The following is a 25,928-nucleotide window of genomic DNA, read 5'->3' on the forward strand; positions in this document are numbered from 1 at the left end:
TTTGTGTTAATAAGTCACGTGATATGTCACGCGACCATTTTGCTAAAAATCGTAAATTATTTACCAGTTGGTGGCCGGTTTAAGACAAGAATTGAGCGACAACATTTTTCTAATTCATACTCACTATTCACATTTTTCTAATTCATATTCAATATTATTTTGTTTAAGATATGACCCATTAATGATTTTTTGAAGGCAACATCATATAACTTTCATTTTCATAAAAATGATGTCACATGACCCCTTAGCGCAAATGGCCTATATCTCTCGCTATGAGACCTAGAACAAAATGATTTTTCCTCGATAGTAAATCTTGAGGTTTTCTTCTGTCTTGACGTTTAATTATGGTCACGTGACATGTCTGATCAAAAATTGAAAATGAAAGAAATTGGCGAATTGGTGGCGAATTTACTTTGTTTGGATCAACAAATTGACATTTCTGAAAGAGAATAAACATACCTAACTTTCTACGTTTGGAATGAATGTATGCGAAGTTTAAAATTAAGTTTTAAATAATTCAAGATTAAATTTAGGCCTTTAAAATGATGTTTTGCCTCATATCTTTTTGTTGAAGTGCAGTGGACGTCATTTCAAACGTGAAGTGTTTTTCAAACCCGCACCCTTTTCGTAAAATGACGAAGTTCGTATAGCTGGCAAAGGGACCAAAATGGGATTTTTAAAACTATGAATAACCTGAGGACTCATTTTTCTCTCTCCCCGCCGAGTGCCGCCTTTTCTCGCGTGGGGTGATTTTCACGCGCGCTCGCGTTTCGCACGCTCTACTATCCCTGAAGAAAAATGGGGGACTACTCGTAGTCTAGCGAATTTCGGTAATCGTCCATCGTTCTGCTAGTGATAAGCTGGCCGTTGAATCATTCACTCGTCTTGCTTGTTTTGGGTCGAGTCTTATTCCGGTCAAACAAAGAGAAAGAGTGTCTGGCAAGGTTCAGCTGAAGGTTTCCAATCAAAGATTTGTGAACTCGTGTCTGGCAAACTCACATAGTGTTAAAATATACACTGTTATACGCACCTTATAACTTCTTCTACTACCTAAGCAGTCCCTTGGGGATGCTCTGTCTTTACGTCATCCTAACCATTTCGTACTTGCGGGCGCAAGCAATAGAAACGTCATTATTACCTACCGATTCCTCGCGGCCCCTGTTCAAGCAAATCGTTTTTTTTTTATATATATATTGACTGTGACTCAGTATCTTTCAACTGTAAGTACTTTCTCTAATATACGCGCCTTCTGGGCAAAATCCCTGCGGGGGTAACAAAGCCCTAGGTATAAGGAACGATTTTCTTTATCCCAGTAATAGCAAAATAAATGAAAAAGACACTCGATAAAACGAAACCTCCTTAAAGCGAACAAATTTTGCCAGTCCCTTAGCCCTTCGTTATATCGAGGTTCAACTGTATATATGTTGGACACCGCCACCGCCACCGTCACGTACAAACAAGTGGCGGCAAAAGCAACAACCACAACAACAACAACAACAACTCAAACTTAATCGCTGATAGAACCAAGCAGAGCGGCAGTAAAATCAAGTTTGATTGATACAGAAATTGTATTTTTATTCGGTGGCACAGGTTTCCAAAACTTTTGAATCAGAAAATTTATAAGACGTGTACTACAATGATGCCCATCAGTTATAGAGATATTTCATTATTTATATGCTGTTTCTGTGGCTACCAACTGAGATATTTATCGAATGAATATAAACTCCCAGATATTTTACATCATCTTTCTGTTCTATTTTCAGATCTTGACGAATAAAGATCACTTATTGTTTCTATCTCCGGAAGTTCTGTAATATTGATGATATTAACTTTCAAAACTGATGAATGCGTTTATACAAGAGCTAATTCTCGATCTCTTGGTTTATAGCAGTTCTACTACCTTGAAAGGTCACTTTTTTGCATTAAGGTGGGTTTCCTCTGTCGCGTACCTTTTACGTGCGTAAATCAAACAGAGGCAATGTATGGAAGGTTGCGTGCAAACGTAAAAGTTGAACCTCACGCAACTTTTACGTAGACGGACGACCTAATACAGTGCCTCTATTTTATTTACGCCACAGTGGAAATCAACCCTTAGAGAGGCAGATATTGTAAAGGAGGATACTTGAAAAGCCATTGAAAGGCGCCACGACCTCTCCAAACTGTAGAATGACGGTCCTACCACTAGCCTTATGAAGAGGTTGGAGAGCTGTTTAAATTCTGGCGAGAATCTTTATCCAATCCAACTATCGCTACATCGAATTTTTATCCCCGTATTTTTAGTTGAAAATATGGCACTATCAACTGGATGTAAAATTTCGGTCCGTTCCTTTTGTTTTTGAAGGATATTGTTAATGAGATTATCAAACATCCCCTCCCCCTCCCCATCCCTTCAATGATTTACTGGTCAGTCCCAAAAATCAAGATTTCGCTATAATGGAATTAATTTATCTGCTTGTTTTAGACGCAAAACACGCCGAAGTCTGTTGAATTCCAAATTGCAATTTAACTTAATTCCTCACTGCTGCGAGAAATATAAACAGCTTTTGGGTGAAAATAGGTCGCCTAGTTATTTTTTAGTTAAAAAAAAGTCCTTTCTTCCTTGCTTGCAGAGGCCTGGCTTGGCTTTCCCCTGGTATCGGCCCAGGGGTGATTAAGCTGTTCGCCAATCCTTCTACCTTTAGTTGTCGATGAAAGATTCTTTCCACCAAAAAAGGCTTCTGCAGCGTTCCCAGTAAATAGCATGTTAGTTTTACATTTGCCCGACACAATATAATGATATAGCATATTGCTATGAGCTAAACAATCATAACTTTTGTCTCCTCTTTGTCTTTCTGTTGATAGCTTGATTCGTTCAAATCCACAACGATCAAAGGCATAGCTATACCGACGGTATAGTTCATGATGAACATGTAGAGAGCCTCGTCACTCATTTGGGACATTCTGGTTAAAAGAGAATCATAGCCGAGAGGTATAGAGATATGAATCGTCAAAGTTCCAATGCACATCGTAAACAACATTACGAATAGCACAGTTCCAAAGTATTCACGGAAACAGTCGAACAGAGAGGACAATTTTTGACCTTCATGGTCGAGGCGTGTTTGCCAGGCCGCAAAGACGAGAATAGTCATTATCAACAATAAGATAAACACAGAAACAGTAATTAGATTGGCTGCAGAATCGTTGTCCTGGGAGAAACAGCTAAACCACCACACAGATCCGGAGCCAACAGCAGCTAAAAAAATCCCTGGTAATAGCAAGAGTTTTGTCAAAAACTCTTCCTTTTCGCTCTCTGAAACTGGACCTCTAGATTTCAATGCTACCATCACCAACAAGTTCCCACATGAGAAAAATGTCGCGAAAATGGTGACCAGTTTGTAGAACGGGAAGCAATTCTCTGGATGCGCGATCCATATTATATCTTGGCTGTGTTCCTTCCAAGTCTCCACGATATTCACTGCAATGATTGTGACTTGAGCTATAAACTGACTTGCAACTAAGGCTCGCTTTGTGTTGTCTTTGAAACAGGTACAAAGCATGCGCACATTACATAAGATTCCTAGTATCCCACATATTGCTGTTAGTAGGAACAAAAACATGATTAGGACAGAACTAAACTGAATTTTGTCCCTTTCACTGAAAGAACGCTTTTAGACCATTCGAGTTTGACGCCGTATGATGAGCGATATACCGATTTTCCAATTTTTGTAATTAGCTTTTGCATGAAATATAGAGTGTTTTCACTCACGTGGCCAGTATCTATGCAAATTTATTGGAACAAAAGAAAGCGTTTCCATAAGAAAAGAGTTTCACTCCCACAGGACTGGTTTGGGACACCAACATGGCGACCATTTCATTGTTTTGGGACACCAATATGGCCGCCGTGGCGTCATGTGAAAACACTCTATAGCTGATTAAAAATTTGCGTATGCAATATGTGGGCATGTATGGGTTACAGTATCACAGAAGGCCAGTCAATGTTGATTTGACCTTGTCCATTGCTGCATATGAATTGCTAGAAAGAGTTAATGAAGTTCACAAGGGCTGAATTTAGGCCAAGAGGCCATAAAAAGTTCTCTCGATTTGGGTCAACGGCTCGAAAGCGTTGGTCAAACAAGTTACAAGACTATATCAATTTATAGTTGTATTATTCCACAGGACAACCAAGCTCGAAATATAACCATCAGCATTGTTGCGTATAAAAGTTCGAAATATAAGGATTTGTATGGTGAGAAAACGATTGTTTCTCTAGCCTACGAATGTAAAAGGTTTTAACAAAAACCGGTTAACCTAACTTAAGTCGAGTGTTTCTTCCTTCCTGGGTAGATTTCTAGCCCATTAATTATGGTCATTTAACCCTCAAGGGTCACAGAGAGAGCAAACTGGTTCCAATAAAACCCATGAAATGACCATAAATCGGTTTGGGGATCAAGGAAAGAAGAAACACACAATTTAAGCAAGGTTAGCTGGTTTTTCGTTAAATCCTTTTACATCCGTAGGCTACAGAAATAATCGTTCAGTTTTTCTCCCATACAAGTCTTTATATTTCGAACGTTACGCAAAAGAACCGATGGTCATTTTTCGAGCTTTCAGCGAGTTACGTGCAATAAAAAATTAACATAACGTACGAAAAGGGTTGATTTTCTTGAAAACCCAACATCAGCTCGTCGTTCAATATTATGAACAACATTCTACCACTACAACATGACTGATGTGCTGAAAGTGTACAAGAGAATTTTAAATTCTAATTAGGCACTGAGATTGGCCCTTAGATATAAGTTTGATCAACAATTCTGAACATTAACATTAACATTGACATTCCCGGAAAAGCTGTTTTTAACTTGCAGTAGTCCAAAAAATTGCGTTTTTTCTCTTCAGAAATATTCCAATAGGCGTATCCTTTTTAAAATTTTTTCCGTCATTAACAAATGCGTATCATTATCTAATAAAGTTGATAAAATAACATCTCCGAATATTGAAAGAGCATAACAATTAATTTAACGTTTTGTCGAGGACGGGAACACATCACAACAACATTACTTTTCGTTTCCTGAACTTTGATACAGTCCTCTAGAATTTACCTCCAAAAAAATTTGCCAACACCTGACGCATTAAACCAGATGGAATAAGCGCGATAAATTTTAAGGCAGCGCAAATACTCTTAATTGACGTTTTCGTTAGCCTGAAATTCATCCGATTGCTTCGAGTCGTTTTCTCCTCTCAACAACGACGTTATTGAGGGAGAAATAACGACTCGAAGTAATCGGATCAAATTCAGGCTTCGTTTTCGTAACCATTGCAGTCGTTGCTTGAGCTCCGCATATGTTTTTATACGCACACTCGGCGATCTCTAAAGAGAAAATAGAAGGTGATAACAAGACCAGACCCAGATAACAACAATCTTGACAACTAAAATTGTTCTCATCAATCTTTTATGTTCTAGACTTCATAATACTCCAAAACACGTGTTCTGGTTCATTCGACCCTTTTTGTCTTCAGACGCGGTGGAACATTTGCCCAAGTCTTTAGCGTATCAGGGTTCCGTCGCTCGTTAGAACTCGTTTCTTGTCTTTGGCGTGCGTTACGAGGACTGCGGCGTTTTTGGAACAACATTCATGGGGTCATCGTACGATTCATCTTCTTCACCTTCAGCCTATTGCAGAAATAAAAGGAACAAAACAAATATTAATTTTATTTGAGCTTTTTTCTTGGTGACCAAGCACTACTCCATGACTTTCTATGACTTTGTTCATGACCTTTCCAAGTTTTCAATGTCCCGTCTTGCGTGTCTCGCTCGCGCTAAAGCCCCGTGAAAACGGACACAACATTGTTGGCAGTTGTTGCGCCCGTTTGCACGTATCTAAAAGTTTGACTAGTTTCAAACTTTGCGCAACAACACGAAACAACATGTAGCAGGGTGTGCAAACGGGCGCAACATGTGACATCCAACAATGTTGCGTCCGTTTTCGCGGGGCTTAACGGAAAGCAAGTTGGCTCTTCAAGAAGTTACCTTAATATAAGACATTCCCCAGTTAGGAGATGTAGGATCACTGTTACCTTCTCCTACAAAAACAAGAACAAAATTAAATTAAAATTGAATAAGAAAAAACACTCATTTGCAGTGTGTCGCGTTGGCCACGCTACCCCCTTTTACCCTGTAAAAGAGATTCAAGCTACGTGCAAACGGACGCAACAATCCCCCACAAAGTTGCGTCCGTTTGCACAGGGCTAAATGATTGACCGGTTTCATACTTTGCGCAGTAACTCCCAACAACACGCAACAACATCCAACAGGGTGCCCAAACGGACGCAAAATGTGACATCTAACAACGTTGGGAGTTGTTGGCCAACAAAGTTGTGTCCATTGCAAGGGGCTTCAGAGACCACGGGTCCTGGGGCTCGTTTCTCGAAAGTCCCGATAATTAACGGGCCCGCAAAGCTGTTTTGGTTTACATGCAAGATAGAAATTTCAGTAGTTTTGCATCTAACATGACAAAACTATCAGTTAATGAAACAAAACAGAGTATTCTGCTAGCCAGGACCCGCGCTCTTATTCTTTATATTTCGATTTGAAATTTGATTTCGGGCCCGAAAAGTTACCGGGACTTTCGAGAAACGGGTCCCATTTTGTCGAAATGTCCCGGTAACTTTTCGGGTGCGGGATCAAATATTGAAATCAAAATCTAATGAATAGAAGCCATAACTGAAAAAAATAATGTCACCTGCTGTTTTTAAAAATTGTCCGTAAAACTTTTGAAAGCTCGATCATGAATATAAAAATCACCAACTTTCTTGGCCATTAATTTTCAAGACTTTCGAGAAACAGGCATCTGTTCAGGGACCAATTAAGCCAGCTTCAAATTTATCCTCGAGGTAACGATAAACAGGCAATCAGACAGACTTTTTTATGGAATCAAAATCGAATGGTTTTTCCGTCCACCAATATCCGTTTCTTTTTGAAATTGGATGTTTATAATAGGTTGGCCTTGTATCATGCTATAATTCTCCCCTTCTTCTCTAAAATCAATCTTCAGTCGACTTCATTGTCTTATCAAGCACTTTGACGTACATGTCTAACTCAGACTAACTTAAACTCATCGTTTGGACCTATGTTGAGTTGTTTAACTCCTCGAATTTTGAGACCGTCGACAAAAGAAGTTCTACTGATCAAAGTCGTATTCAGAGATGACAATCTTGAAAACCTGCAGATTCAGACCTCCTCAAATCGTGTACTGTCAACTTTCTTTAAGACGGACACCACTTTTGTCATCGGCACTAGTGTCCCCCGAACAGTAATGTCCGCCTCATAGGGAGTCAAATGAAGTAAGTAAAGAAAGGCTTGGACAAACAAGTGGGTGCCCCTTTCAGTAAGGAGTCCGTATTATATACAGAGGTGTCCTTTAAGAGAGAGTCGACTGTAAGACTTGGTATTTTTTGATAATCCGCATTTTTTTCCCCAGCGGGTTCGCCTTCCGTTCACACGTATCCAATGAAAAAGGCCTCTTTTTTCAACAAATTTTATGAAACAAACAAACAGGGAAACAAAAAAGAACAAGAACAAAACAAACAAAATGCACCGCAAAATCAAATCGATTATACAAACAGATTATTCTACATTTTTCTTTGTGCAAAAAGCCACAAAAGCAAGGATGTCAACTTTCAAAAGCCCATTTATTCTATGTCACTTTTGAATAAATAGTTTGACCACAGTCTCTTTGCAGTACGTAAATATCTCTTTATTTACACCATATATTGCAAACAACAATAATAAAAACGGATAATGAATCATCTTTAGGCATAGAAAAGGTAACGTACGGTGGACCTCGCTCTAACGAACCTCAGGAATCATTTTACGTCTCTGTGAAACTGCCCACCTACCCCTCCCCTAAACCAACACTAACACTTAGTTCTTACTTGGGGCAAAATGTTGGCTTAGGGGAGGGGTAGGTGGGCAGTTTCCCAGAAACGTAAAATGATCCCGAACCTCTATAAAACGAAGTCCTCGGTATAACGAACGATTTTCTTTACCTCAGTAATAGTAAAATATATGGAAAAGAAACACGATAAAACGAAACCTCGTTATAGCGAACAGATTTTGCCAGTCCCTTAGCCCTTCGTTGGTTCAACTGTACATATGTTGGACACCGTTATCGCCGCCGCCACAAAAAACAACAACAACAACTCAAAATAAATCGCTGATAGAACCAAGCAGAGCGGCAGTAAAATCAAATTTGATTGATCAAGATGTGTACTAGAATGATGTCCATCGTATAGAGACATTTCATTATTCATGTTGTATCTGTGGCTACTAACTGGGATTTTATCAATATTAAATTCCAGATATTTTACATAATCTTTCTGTTCTATCTTCAGGTCTTGACGAATAAATACATCCTTATTTCTATTTCCGGAAGTTCTAAAATGTTGATATTGTACGTAATCTTTGTTCTATTTTCAGGTCTTGACAACAAAGTATATTATTATTTCTATTTCCGGAAGTTCTGTAATATCGATGATATTAAGTTTCAAAATGAATGCGTTTATTCAAGAGCTAATTCTCTCTTGGTTATAGCAGTCCCGGCGGGCGGGGGGGGGGGGGGGGTACTTTAGGAATTTCTGGGTGGGGATGTGCCGCTGGGACCCTGGAACCCTTAACCCAGAGCTAGTTCAGCTGAATTCTACTACTCTATACTAGAGTAAACTCCCCAAATCCCCCCTATCCTAGAGTACGTAGCTGTTTTCCAGAAACTACTGAGGTCACTAGCACAGTCTGGTCAAAACAAAACCTTATACCACAATCCCTAGTCTAGATAAAATCTTCAACCAACTGAACAGTTTCCTAAAAAATGATACCCTATTGTAGACCCAAGCGCTCTGATTTATATGCCCTATCATAGAGTAAACTGCTTGAATACCATACCCTTTACAGCGGCACATACCTATATAGCCCTTATATGGCAGTACCCCCCCCCCCCCCCACCCCGATAGCAGTTCACTACCTTGAAAGGTACTTTTCGCATTAAGGTTGGTTTCCCCTGTCGCCTACAGAGTACAGCGTCCCCAGTAAATAAAATTTTATTTTACATTTGCCCGACTCGATGTATATAACATATTGCTATGAGCTAAACAACCATAACTTTTATCTCCTGTTTGTCTTTCTCTTGATAGCTCGATTCGTTCAAATCCATAAAGGCCAAAGGCATAGCTATACCGACGGTATAGTTCATGATGAACATGTAGAGAGCCTTCTCAGTGATTTGGAACTGTCTGATTTCAACAGAATCACAGCCGGGAGGTATAGAGATATGAATCGTCAAAGCTCCAATACACATCGTAAACAACACTACGAAAAGCACAGTTCCAAAGTCTTCACGGAAACAGTCACACAGAGAGGACAATTTGTGACTTGCATGATCGAGGCGTGTTTGCCAGGCCATAAAGACGAGAACAGTCATTACCAACAATACAATAAAAGCAGAAACACTAATTAGATTAGCTCTAGAATCGTTGTCCTGGGAGAAACAGCTAAACCACCACACAGATCCGGAGCCAACAGCAGCTAGAAAAATGCCTGGTAATAGCAAGAGTTTTGTCAAAACCTCTTCCTTTTCGCTTTCTGAAACTGGACCTCTAGATTTCAATGCTACCATCACCAACAAGTTCCCACATGAGAAAAATGTAGCCAAAATGGTGACCAGTTTGTAGAACGGGAAGCAATTCTCTGGATGGGCCATCCATATTATATCTTGGCTGTGTTCCCTCCAAGCCTCAACGATATTCACTGCAATGATTGTGACTTCAGCTACAAACTGACTTGCAACTAAAGCACGCTTTTTGTTGTCTTTGTAACAGGTATAAAGCATTTGAACATTACAGAAGATTCCTAATATCCCACATATTGCTGTTAGCAGAAATAACGACATGTTCAGAACAGAACGAAAATTTTTGTCCCTCTCACAGAACAAAAGCTTTTGGACCTTTCGAGATTGACGCCGTATGAAGAGTGAAATACTGATTCTTCCGTGTTTGTTATTATTAGTCGTCGCTTGCTCTTGCATGTATTATAATTGATTAAAAATTTGCATACCTGACATCCACGAGTTATTACGAAAAGCCAATCTATCTTCATGCGACCTAGCCCATTGCCGCTCATGAATTGTTAGAAGGGGTGTTAATGGGGTACACCGAGGAAGGCGAACAAAATCGTGAAAAATTATTAGTTTGTTAAAACTGAGTAAACGCGCATTACGTGTCCCTGTATTTGAATCAAATATCAGTGGATAACACAACAATAACCATATGACCATCGGCGCTGTTGCGTAACGTTCTAAATGTAATGATTTGTATGGGAGAGGAAACGAATGTTTCTTTAGAAACAAATCGGAAAACCTCACTCAAGTTGCGGGTTTCTTTTTTCTAGTGTGGTTTCTTGTTTATGATCGTTAAAGGAGCCATTTCAGGAGTACATAACGGTTTGAGATCAATTCTGTGCTAAAGTAATTACTTGATAGTGCCTTTACTTATACAGCTGATTCAATAAAGGTTGCTTTGGACATTGGGAATTGCGCATTGGACGCTATTGTTTGGTTGTCACTCAAGTAAATCATTACATTGTTCCATATGCCGTAGCCTGTGTAGCAAGCGTTTCCGTGCGGTTTAGGAGCAAAGAACGAGGAAGGAGAGTCAAAGACCGCGCGAAAAATGGCTCTTGTTTCATTTCTCGCGCGGCCAAAACCGAGAATCCCGTTCCTCGGTCTTTCTTTGCTCAAACGGAAACGCTTGCTACGCAGGCTACATATGCCGTAATGCCCAGTTTTCAATGACCAATTACTAAACTGAGCAAACTTTTTTGATTTAGCTGTATACAGTGAAGCTAATTTGTATAAACGACGACGTTTTTACCGTTTACGTTGTATGCTTATGAGCAAAGTGAAAACAAAGGATTCGCCTATACTGGGAACGTGCGAAGGATCAAAGGAAGCCGACTGATGACGTCAGTGACATGACTTGCTTTGCTCAGCTTTCGCTTCCAATTCTGGTCATTCCTTTTTGTTTAGTGGAATTAAACGATGTATCTGACTGTTACAAAGGAATGGCGAAGTAAATGAAGATTTTGAAGATGATTGGGGAGTTGTCGAAAACGACAAGCCTTCGTATTTGCTGCTTCCTTGATCTTGATAATTATTCGACATTTCTGTTCATCATTCTACGCCATACTTCAGTGTCAATGTGGCCGCGTAATAGGGGACATTAAAAAAGGTTTTGCAAGATTTTCAACAAGTTGAAATTTTGGATACATATTTTACGACAGAAAAAATCTTATCATACACTTTAATTTACATTCGTTTTAAGGACCAAGACGAAATCGAGGTCAGTAAAAACGAAACAAAAGAACGAGGCCAATATCTAGCCGCCTTGACATCGAACAAGCTTTGTCAATAAAGGATTTTTTTCCTTATGGGATCTGAGGGAAAAATCCCGAGAGGGCGAGATATAATCACTTTACCCGCTTGGGTAGCCAATCAGGTCAACGGATTCGCTTCAACTTGACTGCACCCGCGGAACCAGTAGTATAATAATTTTCATTGTCAGTCAAGTTATTTTACCAACATTTTTGGCAATGGACAAAAGCAGGTCCACTTATCACATGTTAGTTCATATTTCTAAGCGAAATTTCCGGGTTTCGTCTTAAAATTGTAGGAACACAGGCCTCCACTTTTGACCAAAAGAAGAGCGGCAGTTTTCGGTTTGTTTGTTAGCTTGTTTTTTTTGTTTTTGTTTTTTTTTGCAGTCGCACCGACAGCCAGAAACATTGTGCGCTCTTAGCACTGTAAACAGTAAGTTATAAAGAGCCAGTGTAAAAGGAAACAAAAAGCAAACTGCGATGATAAACATAAGGAAATATAAACGCAAATATAAAATATAAGGAATATGCGTTTGTAATGCGTTTATATTTCCTCATATTTATCCCTGCAGTTTGCTTTTTGTTAAGCTAAGATGGCCAAAAAAAAAAAAAAAAAACGAACAAACAAACCAAATGCGAGAGTGTCTACAATTTAGTCAGCGCAAACTTCACGCGAAATAGCACAAGATTCTCTTACCTGTGTTAGGTCCATTAGTAACAATTCCATAAGGGCTGCAAAAAGAGAGAAAAAACAATCATAACGATAACGATAAAGATAACGATGACAATAATGTGTGTGTGTGTGGGGGGGGGGGGGGGGGGGGGGAATGACGGTATGCAAAGAACTCTCTGTCCGAGTAGAAAATTCTGTGTCTGGCAAATTGTTTCCAATCAAGGATTTGTGAATGATAAACTCATGTCTGGCAAACTCTCCAAGTTTTTACTTAACGAGCGTCTTTTGGTCCATAACTTTCAAAACAGCTGTTCCACAGAATAACACTGAACACATGTAAAGCAAAAGAGTATCGAAATATGACTGTACAATAAGTGTCACAAAATACGTTACGTCATCCTAACCATTTCATACTTGTGGGCGTGGACAATAGAAACGTCATCAAAACCCAACGATTCCGAGACATTTGCCAAGGTGGTGAATTGCCCCGGGGTTTATAGCTACAGCCATTCAAGCCACATTATTCAGTACCTTAAATTGGAAAACTCTGAACTTTGCTCTGAGGTGTCGGTCTGCAAAGAAAAACAATAGCAAGGATACCGTCAGAGCAGGCTATTTGCAGGGCAAAGGCAGTAGCTTCCTTGTTGGTAATTTTTAGGGTGTTTATCAAGATACCAAGTGAATTTTTGTCAAGTGTAGGTGATATTCTATTAAGGTCGGCTTATAAGAAAAGTCGCTGCGTTTTACCGTCGTCCAAAACCGTGAAAATAGGAAATTTCATAGCGAGGTTGTGCCGGGACGGTAGAGAAATGTACAAAAACGTGTGCCGCACGTGCAGAGTTGTTTCGCGAATTAAACCTGTTGCTTTTAATTTTTTGGACGTTCTCGTTGCCGTCACTGTCGTCGTGACATCATGAACTCCCTTTTAAGACACTGAGCATTATACAATGATGTGAATGCTGCGCGCGCTGTGATTGGTCATTGCCCATGATCTGTTAGAGTACTGGCCCGAGTTGTTCAAAAGTTGGATAGCGATATCCACCTGAAAAATCACTATCCAGCGGATAAATATTAGGAATATCTCTGTCCAGTGCATAGAGATTTATTCGGTGGATAGCGCTATCCACCTTCTGAAAAACTGGGGCCAGATACATAGATGACGTTCCGGGAAACTAGTCAAGACTAGACTTGCAGTTTTGCAAAATGTTTTCGCTATTATTCTTCTTTCAACAAGTGAAGGCGTTGAAAAACGTTCTACAAGAAAGATAAAGAAGAAAAGAAGAAGTAGAGACGAAAAGTAGCGTTTGTGACTTGAAAAACTCCTAAACGGGCACAAATCCTCGAACAGTCAAGCGATACGAGGCAAGCCTGTCGTTTTTCCTTTCTGATTATTGTATAAAACAATAGATTCCATGTTGCCGTTGGTCTGTTCAGTAATAAATCACAGAGGACGTCAAAATAAGATAAAAACATTAGTAACACACTCGCCTGCGGCTCGTGTGCCACTTCTTTGTTTTTACCACATTTTGTCGTCAAATGTGATCAACAAACAAGGAGTTCAGCTATCTTCTCCAGCTCCGCAATAACAAATTCCGTGACGTCTGTGCGTTCCATTTCCGGTCGATATCAATAGGATTGACGTCAACAGCATTGATATCGACAAGCTTCTTCCAATTTTGGTCCAGGCTTGCAAGTTATGAAAAATTGGCACAAATTGACATTTGACTCAATATGTAAAAGTGGTTTTGATATCTCTAATAGAGATCTTTAGATTCGAGAACGAGGACCGTTCTCGTAATCGTCCTCGTCGAATTCTGAGGAGGAAACTTTAGCACTGACGACGGCGACGGCAGCGAAAACGTCACTTTTAAAATGAACCCGCGTTTTTTCAAACGCTGTCGCGGCGTTTATTACATTCGCTGAAAAACGTCAAATGTACGCGAAGGAATTTCCCTGCAGTTGATTTCTTGAGGACCGCATTCATATTTACAAAGAAAAAGAAAAATTGGTCGTCGCTTATTTGCGTCCTCCACAAAACATGAAATTAGGAAATGTGCAGTGACGGGAAAGAAATGTACAAAAAAGCATGATGCATGTGCAAAGTTGTTTTGCTTATCTAAGGGCCAGTTTACAAGGGGAGAGGGTTACCTTTGTGCTAGGATTTTTACCCTAGCACTCAAGTACGGGTACCCTACGCCGTCGCCGTAGTAGTTGCTTAAGATCCCTAAGGTCTCTTATATCACTCACCCCAACAGACGTCTTATACAACGCTCCACTTCCTTTAACGTTCACATCTTCTTTAATCCTACAGAGTATCAGAAAAAAAATTGTCAGGGCTCGACAAACACTTGAATTCCAGCACGTCCTTTGGGCAAGCAGTTTTCACATTTTGCCCGGTACAACTACTTGCTTGTTAGACTGAGGGCGGTCTCTCTTTTTCTTAACATTTAGTGATGGGAATGCACGCGCGCGCGAGCAGCGAGCGACGAAGCCGCGAGACGCGAGAAAAGAGGGCAGTCACGTGCTTGGTCATTTGCGTGTCTCGCGAATTTTCTTGACGGACCAAAAAAAAAGAGAGACTGCTCGTAGTCTACTTGCTTGTCTGAGTCGATGATTTAGTAGGAGGATGACTTGCCTCGACAACAGTGCCCATAGGGCAAGTAAGCTTTAAACGTTACTTGCCAAGCAAGAAAATCTACTCAACCCGGACTAAGTACCGGGCGGGACTTTTTTAAGCATCGTTAATGTTTTCAGAGAACATTACTATTCAACACCATATTCAATGTTTTTTTCTTTTCTATACACAAAGCAGTGTGAACTTTTAAAATAGTAGAAGAAAGGACCATAAAAATCCAACGATAATTTCAGGGCGGTGGAAGGAATTAGTAGGCGAAAGGAATCAATTGAGTTCAGAGTGAGTCACTTAATGTGCAACTAAAAATCAAGATATTTATTATAATAGCTTTGTATTCGGTGGAACTTTGAAGAAATAACCGTCCGACTAACTAACGATTCTACAGGCTTTGAAAACACTATCCTGATTTTTTATTGGAACAGATAAATGTCCCTGGCGGCAAGGACGGGTGTATCCGCAGACCACAAGCACATAAACCTACAAACAAAGAGATTTACTAGATGGAAAGATTCCAAAACCCGAAACTTAACTTTATTTTCATAGCTATTTTTGTGAACAAAGATGCACTTAATTGAAGGAAAAAATTTTTGTGTAAACTTCAATGCCTCCTTGCAATAAGTTACCTACGGACCGAAAATTTTCCAATACAAGAACAAGGAATGACTTGGCAACGTATACGGGGTTCCATTTCGTTAAAAAAACATGTGACGCACAGGTGACTGGTTAGAGCGATTTTCATATGACCTTGAAACAGAAACGCACGAACAAAACAGAAACAACAAACGAACGGAAATAGAACGATTTGATTGGTTTGTCGAAGGGATACAAACGCTTATAGCTTTTATTTGGTTATTAAGCGAACGCTCAGGTTGAAGAAACTTCATGCCCAAGAACTTTCTAGAAATCCATCGATACTTCGCTTTGACGTCATACTGCAACACGATTGGCCAATCGGACAATGCCTTCTTTAGATTAGGGTTTTCTTTGGCGGGAAAACCCAGAGTCCATGTTTTGATCTTTTCATCCATTGGCTAATAAAACAAATAACGAAAACTTATACCGAAACCACTTTTCAAGCTCATACGAAAATCGCTCTACCCAGAGTATCTACCTCAGAAAGATCTCATCTGTTTATAACACAATCAGAACAAGAAAAGTTTCCCTCAGTTTTAGAGTTAGCTAATCGACTAACACAGCTAACAAATAAAGCAGGTTTTAAACATGACTGAAAACGCTTTTTATTCAAAAGGTACGGTGTATTTTTAAAACACTTACGTGTTATAAACTCCCAAATCAGCACCTGCAGGTGAGGACTTCGTTGCCGGATCCTGAAATGACAGACAACAACCTGTTTTAATGTTGCTTTAACTATTTTCCTTAAACGTCACTGTAATTGAATCTCTGAAAAGAGGACATTAGGGCCATTTATACGAGGAAAAATAAGACGCGTCTTACATAAGACGCGAACTTTCCGTATAAACGGCACATTTCGTCTAAAATAAGACGCGGCTTAGCTAAGACGCGTCTTATTAGATAAGACATGCTCGTATAAATGGTACAGTTTGCGTCTTATTTAAGACGCGTCTTATGTAAGACGCGTCTTATTTGTGCTCGTATAAATGGCCCTATTCTTGGGTCCAGAGAATGTGTCCCCTTTGGAATGAGAGGTATCGCGGCTGGGACTATGACAAAGTCTCCAGCTATCTGCGGAAGGCATTTACCTGTGGAAGGCTTCCAGCTATCTGCGGAAGTCACCTGCGCGTCTGCTGTCGTAGGTGACTTTTAGCCGAGCTGTGAGTGTGCTAGTTGAAAACTTGAGGAACTACATTATAAAGTTATTTTCTTACACAAGACTCAAGAAAAAAGTAATTAGTTCTGTACTTCATGCTTTAGGAGGACATTTGAGACTCTAGAAATTCTGTAAGTGTTTTTTCCTTCTACAGTACAGGGATGCTTATACATGGGTTAGACCTTTAACATCGCAAAAAGGCAGACTCCAGCTACTTAAAGCCCTATACTGTACTCATGTTTGAGGAATAAGATTTACCCTCAGTCACTTCAAGAACCGCTAGTTGCTATATGAAAAAAAAGGAACAAAATGTCACTAGGCAAATATAATAGCTCACAAGAAATGATTTGTAATCTTGTATCATCTCCATATCCTCTTGGTCCAGTCTGACAGCATAGTCTTGCACTCCCTGAGTCCAATACTTTTGAATAGCAGCACAGCCACCGAGGCCTATCTCATGCAGGGCATACTCTATTGCATCCTAAATAAAGTAATGAGGAAATAATGTTTTGAAAAATTCAAGATTATATCAATACATTACCGCAGTGATGTGCCAATCATCTAAGGCCCGTTTCAAACGTCGTGCTACTACCGTGCCGAACTCAATTCATAGAATTAAATTCGAATTTAGCACGGCAGTAGCTCGACTTGGTTTCAAACGTCGTGTTACCACCGTGCCGAACTCAATTCATAAATTATAAATATATTAGAAAACAGTTAAAAGTTTGCTTTACCGTTTCTTTATTTTTTGCGTTTTATCTTAGGCAACAGCCGTTCTATTCGACAGAATTAAATTCAACTTCTGAAACCAAGTTGTGCTAGTGTCGTGCTGCATGCAGTCGAGCCAGCATAGCACGGCAGCATCTGTTATGCGTTCGAGGTACGAGAACGCAACCCCTAATTTCTGTTGGGTGTCCTGTGCAATTAATAGGCGAGATTTTCTGAGATTGCATTTGTGTCGACAAACATTTGCCTCGCTTTGAGGGGCTAGCATACGTTGTGCCTCACTATGACGCTCTAACTAGCGTAGTGGTTCCTGTCTTCGTAAAGCGTTGTTCATCTTTTTCTTGATCGTTGGCTGCGTTGGCAACAGTTTTTCTCACTGGTATCTATTTTGTGACACTCGTTCACAGACGAAATATTGGCGATAATCGAATTTCTGTTTAGATTTGTTTACCGTTTTCTCGCAGTGTTCAATTAAGTTTTTTTTTTTAATAGGAAAAACTCCATTCTAAGATACGATCGGATATGTAGATACAGCTGTATCATCTCAAAAATGTGTTCTGCACACTGTATTTGTTTTTTTATGAGCTCAGATTTAAAGTTAGTTCTATTTTTGACATCTCAATCAATAACTTTTCAGATGACTTTAATTTTCTGTATCCCAATTCGTAGCCAATTTTATTGACCATCCTACAGTGCAAAAGAATATCCTGAGGATCATAGTCAGTGTTTGACCCGTTGTTATTTACATGCACTTCACTTAGAGGTTTAGCCCACTGCTAAATAGCTAACAAACACGTCGAACGCACTCTCTTAAGCTCCGAATACTCCTAGTACTAGTAATAACCAAAGGTTACGGAATACGGGCAACAACGATCGAGGAAGACGCTTTTGGCCTCTTATAGCCTAAGTGGACAGAAAACAGCTCGACTACAATCGGCGACAAAATTGTTGAGACATTGTACTTAACTAGGGTAACTTCGGAGAACAAAAGAGTCAGCACCCCTCCCCTGTCCCCTCCATTCAAAGTTGGGGTGTTTGTTGTTTTCTATAGGTAGCTAGAACAAGGGCACAACATTGCACGGAGGAGATGGGGGAGAAAAGCAATATTTCTTCCTTTTGAAGTTAATAAAACGTAAAAAAGCACAGTTTTGGGCGAAGTGTCTCAACTCATTTTGTCGCCGATTGTCTGGATCGAAATCTACGCGCTGTTGTCTTATTAGCATCGGTTAGGAGACGGTAACTAGTTGAGATTACTATATTCACCGGGTCGTTTTTCAGAAGATAGATAAAATACCCATATAATCCTTTTCCTGTGTTTTTCGAGGGAAAATTAGTTTTGACAATCTTTGTACTCGGTAGTGTTTTCAATTAATTACGCAGCATACCCACGTACCGAATGGTTGATTTTCTTCTGGTAACTAAGTGTGATCGGTAGGAATCGATGGCAGATAATATATTGTATTTGAATATATCCCTAGTAAGTTCAAAGTGTTTATTCGAAGTTTGGCTATTTGATAAGGGTGTGATGGACGATAAAATAGCCACGATTGCTATGCGCAGGAGAATTTTCAGGAAAAATGTTCCAACTTCTAACGCACAGCACAGCTGCATAGCATCGCTAAAACTGTGCAGCAGATTCGTTGCCCATATACCCATAAGGGTCTTTGAAGAATGTACTTTACAGTAGAAAGTATGAGGTCAGGAGGAGACTGGCCACGAGTAACCACGAGTAACCAACTTTGTTCTTAAAAGATAATCCGATTATTTTATTTTATACTCATCGTGGTTACTCGTGGTTACTCGTGGAAATTCCTCCTAAAGAGCAATTTTAGCCATTATAACTACTTTAAGGCCTAGAAATCTATTAAGTTTTCTATCCTTTTCACTTTTTTCTTTGTTTCGATGCGCTTCGATAAAGGAGAGAATAAGAAATCGTTCGCGACGCGCCACATCGCACGGTGTCAAGGCACGGTTAAGCGTGACACGAAATGTTACGCACTGAAAATAACGAAATCGCCTTATTCTAATTGTTCTAAAATAGGTATGATGAAGTCGAACACAACAAATAAAAAGCCACCGGGGGTCTTACATCACAGCATAAAGAAATAAATTCAATTAACTTTCTAAAGGACGTACGACCACTTTTGAGATTCAGACAATCGGCGACAAAATTGTTGAGACATTGTGCTTAACTAGGGTAACTTCGGAGAACAAAAGAATCCGCACCCCTCCCCTGTCCCCTCCATTCAAAGTTGGGGTGTTTGTTGTTTTCTACAGGTAGCTACAACAAGGGCACAACATTGCACGGAGGGGATGGAGGAGGAAAGCAATATTTCCTTTTTTTGAAGTTAATAAAACGTAAAAAACCCCAGTTTTGGGCGAAGTGTCTCAACTCATTTTGTCGCCGATTGTAGCTTCAAAAGGTGATTTTCAGCAAAATTTTCAGGGGTAAAACAAAAGAGTGCAAAATTAAAACAGCTGGTTTAAAAACTGACTGTGTAAGTTTCAGTTATGATATCTAGGATAACCACTCTGTGTCTTTAGTTCAAGCCAGTCAAAACATTTACATAATTTAGCACTCGTCATCATTATCAAAATCAGTATCTGGAGTGAGGAATTAGTAAAGGCTGGAAGTTTGTTTAAGTCTTTGATTATGGACTCTAGAAGCTTATCGGAAGGAGGAATTACAATCATGTGTTAGAAACTAAGGGTCAGTTACTTAAACAAAGTCTAACTTAGGACGCAAGAAATCATTGGACCTCAAGATTATTTTCTTTGTTAGTGGGTCAATTTAAGAAAATAAGTGCTTTTTCACTCTACGCTATATGCGGTATTGAAATTATTCACGATAAATGGTGTTTAGATAAAAGCGCTGGGGAAACTGTAAATGACTTCCAACAGCACACAACGCAATTTTGTTAAACGCAGGCAAAACGCCGTTTAAATAACTGGCCCTAAGAGTTAGAGAAACCCTCGCTTTTGCGAACCTTGCGCTCTCGGTAACTCGAACCTCCCGCTAACTCGAAGTAATTTTATGTTTCCCCTCAGATCATTTCTATATAATTTTACCCTCGATAAAAACAAAAACAAAAAAAGTGCAGTGCAGTCCGATATTTTGAATTATTTTAAAACGACCGTGTATTCTTTGTCTTTCTTTTTTTTGCCCATCAAGCTTTGTTGCTTAATTCCCCTTTCAAAATGTCAACTAACCCTTGAAGTAAAGTATGCATGATACGTGTTTCCTTTCCCATTCCATATGCTTATTCCCTTATTTCGGGTTATTTGCTTTCAACCGATAAACCGAACTCCCGATATTAACCCGAACTTTTTTCTATTTCCGTACTAGAAGGTTCGGTTATCGGGAGTCAACTGTATTCTCAGGTGGGATTAGCAACTTCAGCGTTAAACTCAATCAACAAGATTAGATCTATGCATGGCTGCAAACATATCGTATCCTGAGTCACTTACTGAAAAGCCACTTCTTCCATTTAGGGCTTCATTATCAACTGCAGTTCGCAAAAGATGACAAAGCTTGGTGTTGAAGTCATCTAGGATGTCTGTAAGTATCTCCAGAGCAGATTCACTTGCCACTGAGGAAATACAAAAGAGTTAACTAGAGTATAGAGTGCTTTCGCATGACGTCATGGCGGCTATATTTATGTTTCTGTCTTGGACACCCAAAAATCATTAAAAAAATGTACTTTCCAGGCCATTACATTCAAAGTTGAAGAAAATTTAAAAGCAAATTTCTCCCTGAACGTCATATGTGTCCGGTACACAAATTTTTGACCCCGGAAGTTCGATGTTTCACTTGACGGAAATCTCACACAATGAATCTGAATGCCTTTGTTTTGACTCCTGCTGTAAGAATTTGTTGAGTCAAAGCACTGCAAAACAGAAAATATCAACTTCCGGTTGCTATTTTTGACACCAAACCTCTACGTCCCAGCTACCTTGTTGCATTAGGTCACTATTAAACGCAGCAGGTCAAGACCTTTACAAACATTTTTCAATATTTTCATACTTCAATATTTTCATACTTGTACAAACTCTTTGACCAATACCTTGGTATCAATCCATGAACGTAAAAGATTTTAATCCTAAAAAAAAACTGAAAACTTTACAACTGAAAACTACAGATTACTGGTAGATGACAGCTGTGTACAGAAGAATACAGAAGAATTGTGCTGAGTACTTGTATAGAGAGAGGAACTCACTATCAAATCCTGCAAGCGCACACAAGGAGGCTACAGCTCTCATCAGTAAGTGTCTGTTGGATGCACTGTCTAACTCAGCACATGCTAGTGTAGAATGTGTTCCATGAGGGCTGCAATAGAGATACAACATTTTTTATTATAATTAACCAATACAAAAAAAAATATATTACAGAAGAACTCTCTCATAACTCGAACTGTGATGGAAAACAAAAAAAAAGTTCGAGTTATCAGGGTCGATTACATTAATCAACTTGTGATGTTCATTTTTTATTTTGATAATTTACTGATTACATGAGAGAAAAGTTTTCATAATATTATCACTTTAACTACTACAAAGACCAATACAATCATGAATAATTAGGTTTTGGTTATAAAGGAAATTGAGAGTCAGCCTACATGTATTGGACCCATCAGCTGTAACCAGAGTGAAAAAAATCAGACAACGACCTTGGACGTTTACCTAATTCTTCTCCCTGAATAGTGCGAGGGTTCTTCAGTCTGCCTCATGGACAGTCTAGACAGCATCAATAGTAAGTTTGATTTCTCTACAGTGTATTTAGGCAGGGTTTTTGGTAGCATTTGGAAGTACCAGATGCAGTGGTTCAGCTGGTGGATGTGAACCATTCACACCATTGAGTGTCAGAGGCATGAACTCCTAGGGGGGTCCGGGGAGTGCCCCCCCGGGAAATTTGTAAAATTGGACTCTCTAAAATGCAATTTCCTGCTTTCCCTGGACCGGAATTGGGTAACCGGGATTATGACAGGAATTATCTCCTTTTTTTTCGATTGTTTGCATTACATAACTAAGTGGGTAAAATAAAGGTCAAGTCTTTCTTTCGTTAGTAAAGAAAAAAACGATTTTCACACTTAAAAAAATAATTATTATTTTGTGTGTGAAGTACCAGACATTACATGTCAAACAACCAGACGTTGCGTCTGGCGTCCGGCCTGAAACGAAACCCCTGTTTAGGTCTTGAGTGAGAAGTCTGACTGCAATGCAGGCTAGGGTTCTTATGAATAGAGAAAGATAAGAAGACCTAAGAGGTTAAAAGAAAAAAGATCACTGGCAAATTACAAGATCATCCTTTACGTTTGAATCCTGGTAGGTAGTCAGATCGGGAGTTAAATAAACACAGACCATGACTGCTATTCTGGTGCCTTATTAACAACTTAACTTTATTTAAGCAGCTAAGTGAGTATTACCTAACAGATTCCTTAGCTCTTGAAAGAATGGTGGACTGAGTTGGCGGTGTGACAATTCCTTGACTGGAGCAGAATCTCTTGGGTCTGGGTGGATGAGCAGGTAATGAAGTTGTTTCAGCACCATCAGATCTCTAATAACAACAAAATTTTCTGTCAAAGACAAGCTCAGGTGACCATGCAGATGCATGACTCAGTTTATATTTCTCACAAGAAAGAAAGAAAATAATTTGAGGAATTGGAACTTCATCCTACATGTATTTGCTATAAAAATAAAACTATACAGTACCATTAAATTGAAATACTATAGCTGTCAAGTGGCAAATGGCTTGAACCCAAGAGTTGTTTCATTAAGTACTAAGTGGAATATGATTGTCTAGGTGAGAGTAGCATATAGGATCCCAGTGTTCTTAACAGACCACAGCATTCCAGCACTTTTCCAGGAAATACCACACTATAATTGGCCCAAGGGGTCCCAAAGGTGCAAAGAAGGAAAAGAAAACCTTTTACAAAACATATGTATTTTACATACGTACACTGAACCTTATAATATAAGCCAAGATTTAATTGGTTATGGCATCTTTACTCTAACTCAGAGCTGTAGAATGTTGAGTTAACTGCATGTAAAAATTGGATATTTATTATCTGAGAAAGTATGAGGTATTTACTCTAACTCAGACCTGTGAGTTAAGCATTGAATTAACTGTATCTAAAAATTGTAACCCACTTTTCTCCCTCATGACCCCCTTTTACAGCTGTAGCTTCTTTATGGGTGGAAAATCCTGGTACGAACACTGGGGTCCTGAATAGGTCTGACATCAGTACTGTTGATGGTATCTGGTGGCAGATCCTGGGGAGGGGCCTAGGCCCCCATGCCCCCTATTTTTAGACCAAACTGAGGCCCAAAGGGCTGAAAAAAAATTTTTTGGAGAACAGCCCTCCCTCTGGATCCGCCACTGGTATCAAACAATGGTTATTGACCTCACTGGTCAATTAAGTCGTGATGTTATTGGATGTCTGTCAGTTAACCCTTTGCAAAGTCACCAAAGATTAGAAAAATCAGTTTTCTCCTGATAACACTTATAATTATGAGGCTATTAATAAAATGTAAGCAAGCGAATATTAATGTTAAAAGCCGACGTTTCGGTATCATCATGACACCATTCTCAAGGCAAAATGAATAAGTAATGCCAAGATTTGATTTCTATAGTCTCTACAAATTAGCATAATAACAAAGGATCACAAGTTCTTCAAGTGAACACCTTTGGGCAAATCGAGTCTGCCTGCACGTTTAGGGATGGTTTGAGTTTTCTTATAAAGAGCATCTCCTTAATTAGGCAATCAAATTTGTTAGAACCTAAGAAATCATTTTCTTTGGTCTCTTAGATTGAGTCCTAAACATTTGGAAGCCCTCTTTCTCTTGCACATAAAGTTAGGTATCAAAGTTGCCCAAGAAAGTTAAAATTTATGTAATCACAAGACAAGTTGACAAGAGGCAGTGAAGAATGTGGCTCCACACAAATAATCATTATGACGGGTTGAGATGAAATTGTGTGAAAATGAGCACTCCCTCCCCCTTCTCCCCACTTCCCCCTCCCCAACATCTCTGGAATCCCAGGCATAAAAAATAAACATTAATGATTATTGTTACATTACCAGAAACAGAAAAATCAATGTCATATACCCCTGCTTCTCCATACTGGTGCTGTGCTGCCATCAGCATCAACCGCATACGTCGTTTATGATGTTGTAGCTCAATACAGTGGAGTGTCAAGTTTTGTGAGTGTTTGTCAACTGGAGGCTTAACAGATGCCATAAATTTTGCAGGCAGTCTACAATGGACAGGTAAAAGAAGGTCAAATATCTAAAATTATTTCAGGGCTACATTACAATGGTGCAAGACAATGAAAAACCAAAATAGCAACTGGTAAAGAGACTGTCATGCTGTTGTATGCTAAATGTATCAGCTACAACAGGCCAAGGAGTTGCATGATTGAAACATGTAAAAAATGATGAGCACGTGATCTGACATAAAACAGTCTTTTCAGAAAGTGGAGCAGATGGAAGTTCCTATTGACTTACAAATGTTTGTTTGGTATATCAAAATACTTGAACTAATATGTCAAATCACCAGCAGACCAACTCGAGCTTGGATAATTATACTGATTATAAATTTAAGAAATACAGAGGAAAATCGTAATAACAGCTACAATTTGTTCCAAACTATGGATTGGAAAGTTAATCTAAAGCTCACACAAAATGATTACGCACTTCTGAGGGTCATCTATTAATATTATGATATCCCCACCCCCCGCTGAGAGGTGACCCCTTAAAAAAATCATTCATTGGAGAAATCGACATTTCTTGCATCAAGACCTCAGAAATATAGTATTACATTTGTTCTGTACCCATCCCCAAAGAAAACGTGGTGATGTTATTTTCCCCTTTTAGAAGGGAATAGCCCATTTTATAGATGGAAGCAAGGCTGGGGTTGACCTTGTTTTGATACAATCCTTCCTGCTTTCTTTAATATGTAAATTATGTTTTTCTTATACCAACTAGTATTTTTCAAGTATAATTTGGAGGTTTGTACCAAAACAAGGTCAACCTCAGCCTCGCATTCACTTGAAGGCTAAGGTACTGAGCCCTCAACAGTAAAATGGTCTATTACAGCACTGACTTCATCAGAAGAAATTTTCCACCATCCCTATATTGGTAATGTAACTTGGGTGTTTCTAAAACGAAGACTCAAAAAAGAAGACCTACGACCTAAGACCCCATGGACTAAAATGAAGACCCCTTGGACTCAAACGAAGACCCCTTGGAATAAAACGAAGACCCCTTGGACTAAAACGAAGACCCCTTGGACTAAAACGAAGACCCCATGGACTAAAACGAATACAAACCTGTTTAATCTTGCTTGGCTAAACAGGTTTTTATATTTTTGAGTATTAAAATGGCAACTACCTGCCAGCAGGTTCTAAAACCACTAGGTTCTTTGTTCTTCCACGCGGGTTTTTACTGTCACAGAAAACCGTAGGCATATTAAACTTAGATGCGACGACAATTGCAACTTACTCGTCTTTGGGAGGGAAATGTTCCGAAGAGGGCTGATGCAACGTTGGTAGTTCATAGTCCGCTGGCTTTGGCTCCGTTATTTCAATATGAAGAGTGGGTGCTTTTGGCAGCGGTTCGAGAATTTCTCCCCAACGTGTCTGAAAATCTTCAGTTGTTGCCGCCATATTGGATTTTGAGATGATAAGTACTGGGACTGACTAGTACTTAGG

The 25,928-nt window shown here is 39.4% G+C and overlaps 1 protein-coding gene across 1 annotated transcript; it reads right to left on the minus strand.

Moving 5' to 3' along the window:
- Positions 1-5,110: 5,110 nt before the first annotated feature.
- LOC140933201 (STAGA complex 65 subunit gamma-like) lies at positions 5,111-25,915 on the minus strand. Its single transcript, XM_073382715.1, has 12 exons — positions 25,720-25,915; positions 24,326-24,473; positions 22,645-22,775; positions 21,442-21,551; positions 20,693-20,814; positions 16,836-16,979; positions 15,985-16,037; positions 14,322-14,379; positions 12,606-12,646; positions 12,099-12,133; positions 6,008-6,060; positions 5,111-5,650 (listed from the first exon to the last, which is right to left on the minus strand). The coding sequence occupies exons 1-12, from the start codon at positions 25,881-25,883 to the stop codon at positions 5,579-5,581; spliced, it is 1,131 nt and encodes a 376-aa protein (XP_073238816.1). The 5' UTR covers positions 25,884-25,915; the 3' UTR covers positions 5,111-5,578.
- Positions 25,916-25,928: the final 13 nt, after the last annotated feature.

This window comes from Porites lutea, chromosome 4 (genome assembly GCF_958299795.1).
Source record: "Porites lutea chromosome 4, jaPorLute2.1, whole genome shotgun sequence".
NCBI lineage: Eukaryota > Metazoa > Cnidaria > Anthozoa > Scleractinia > Poritidae > Porites > Porites lutea.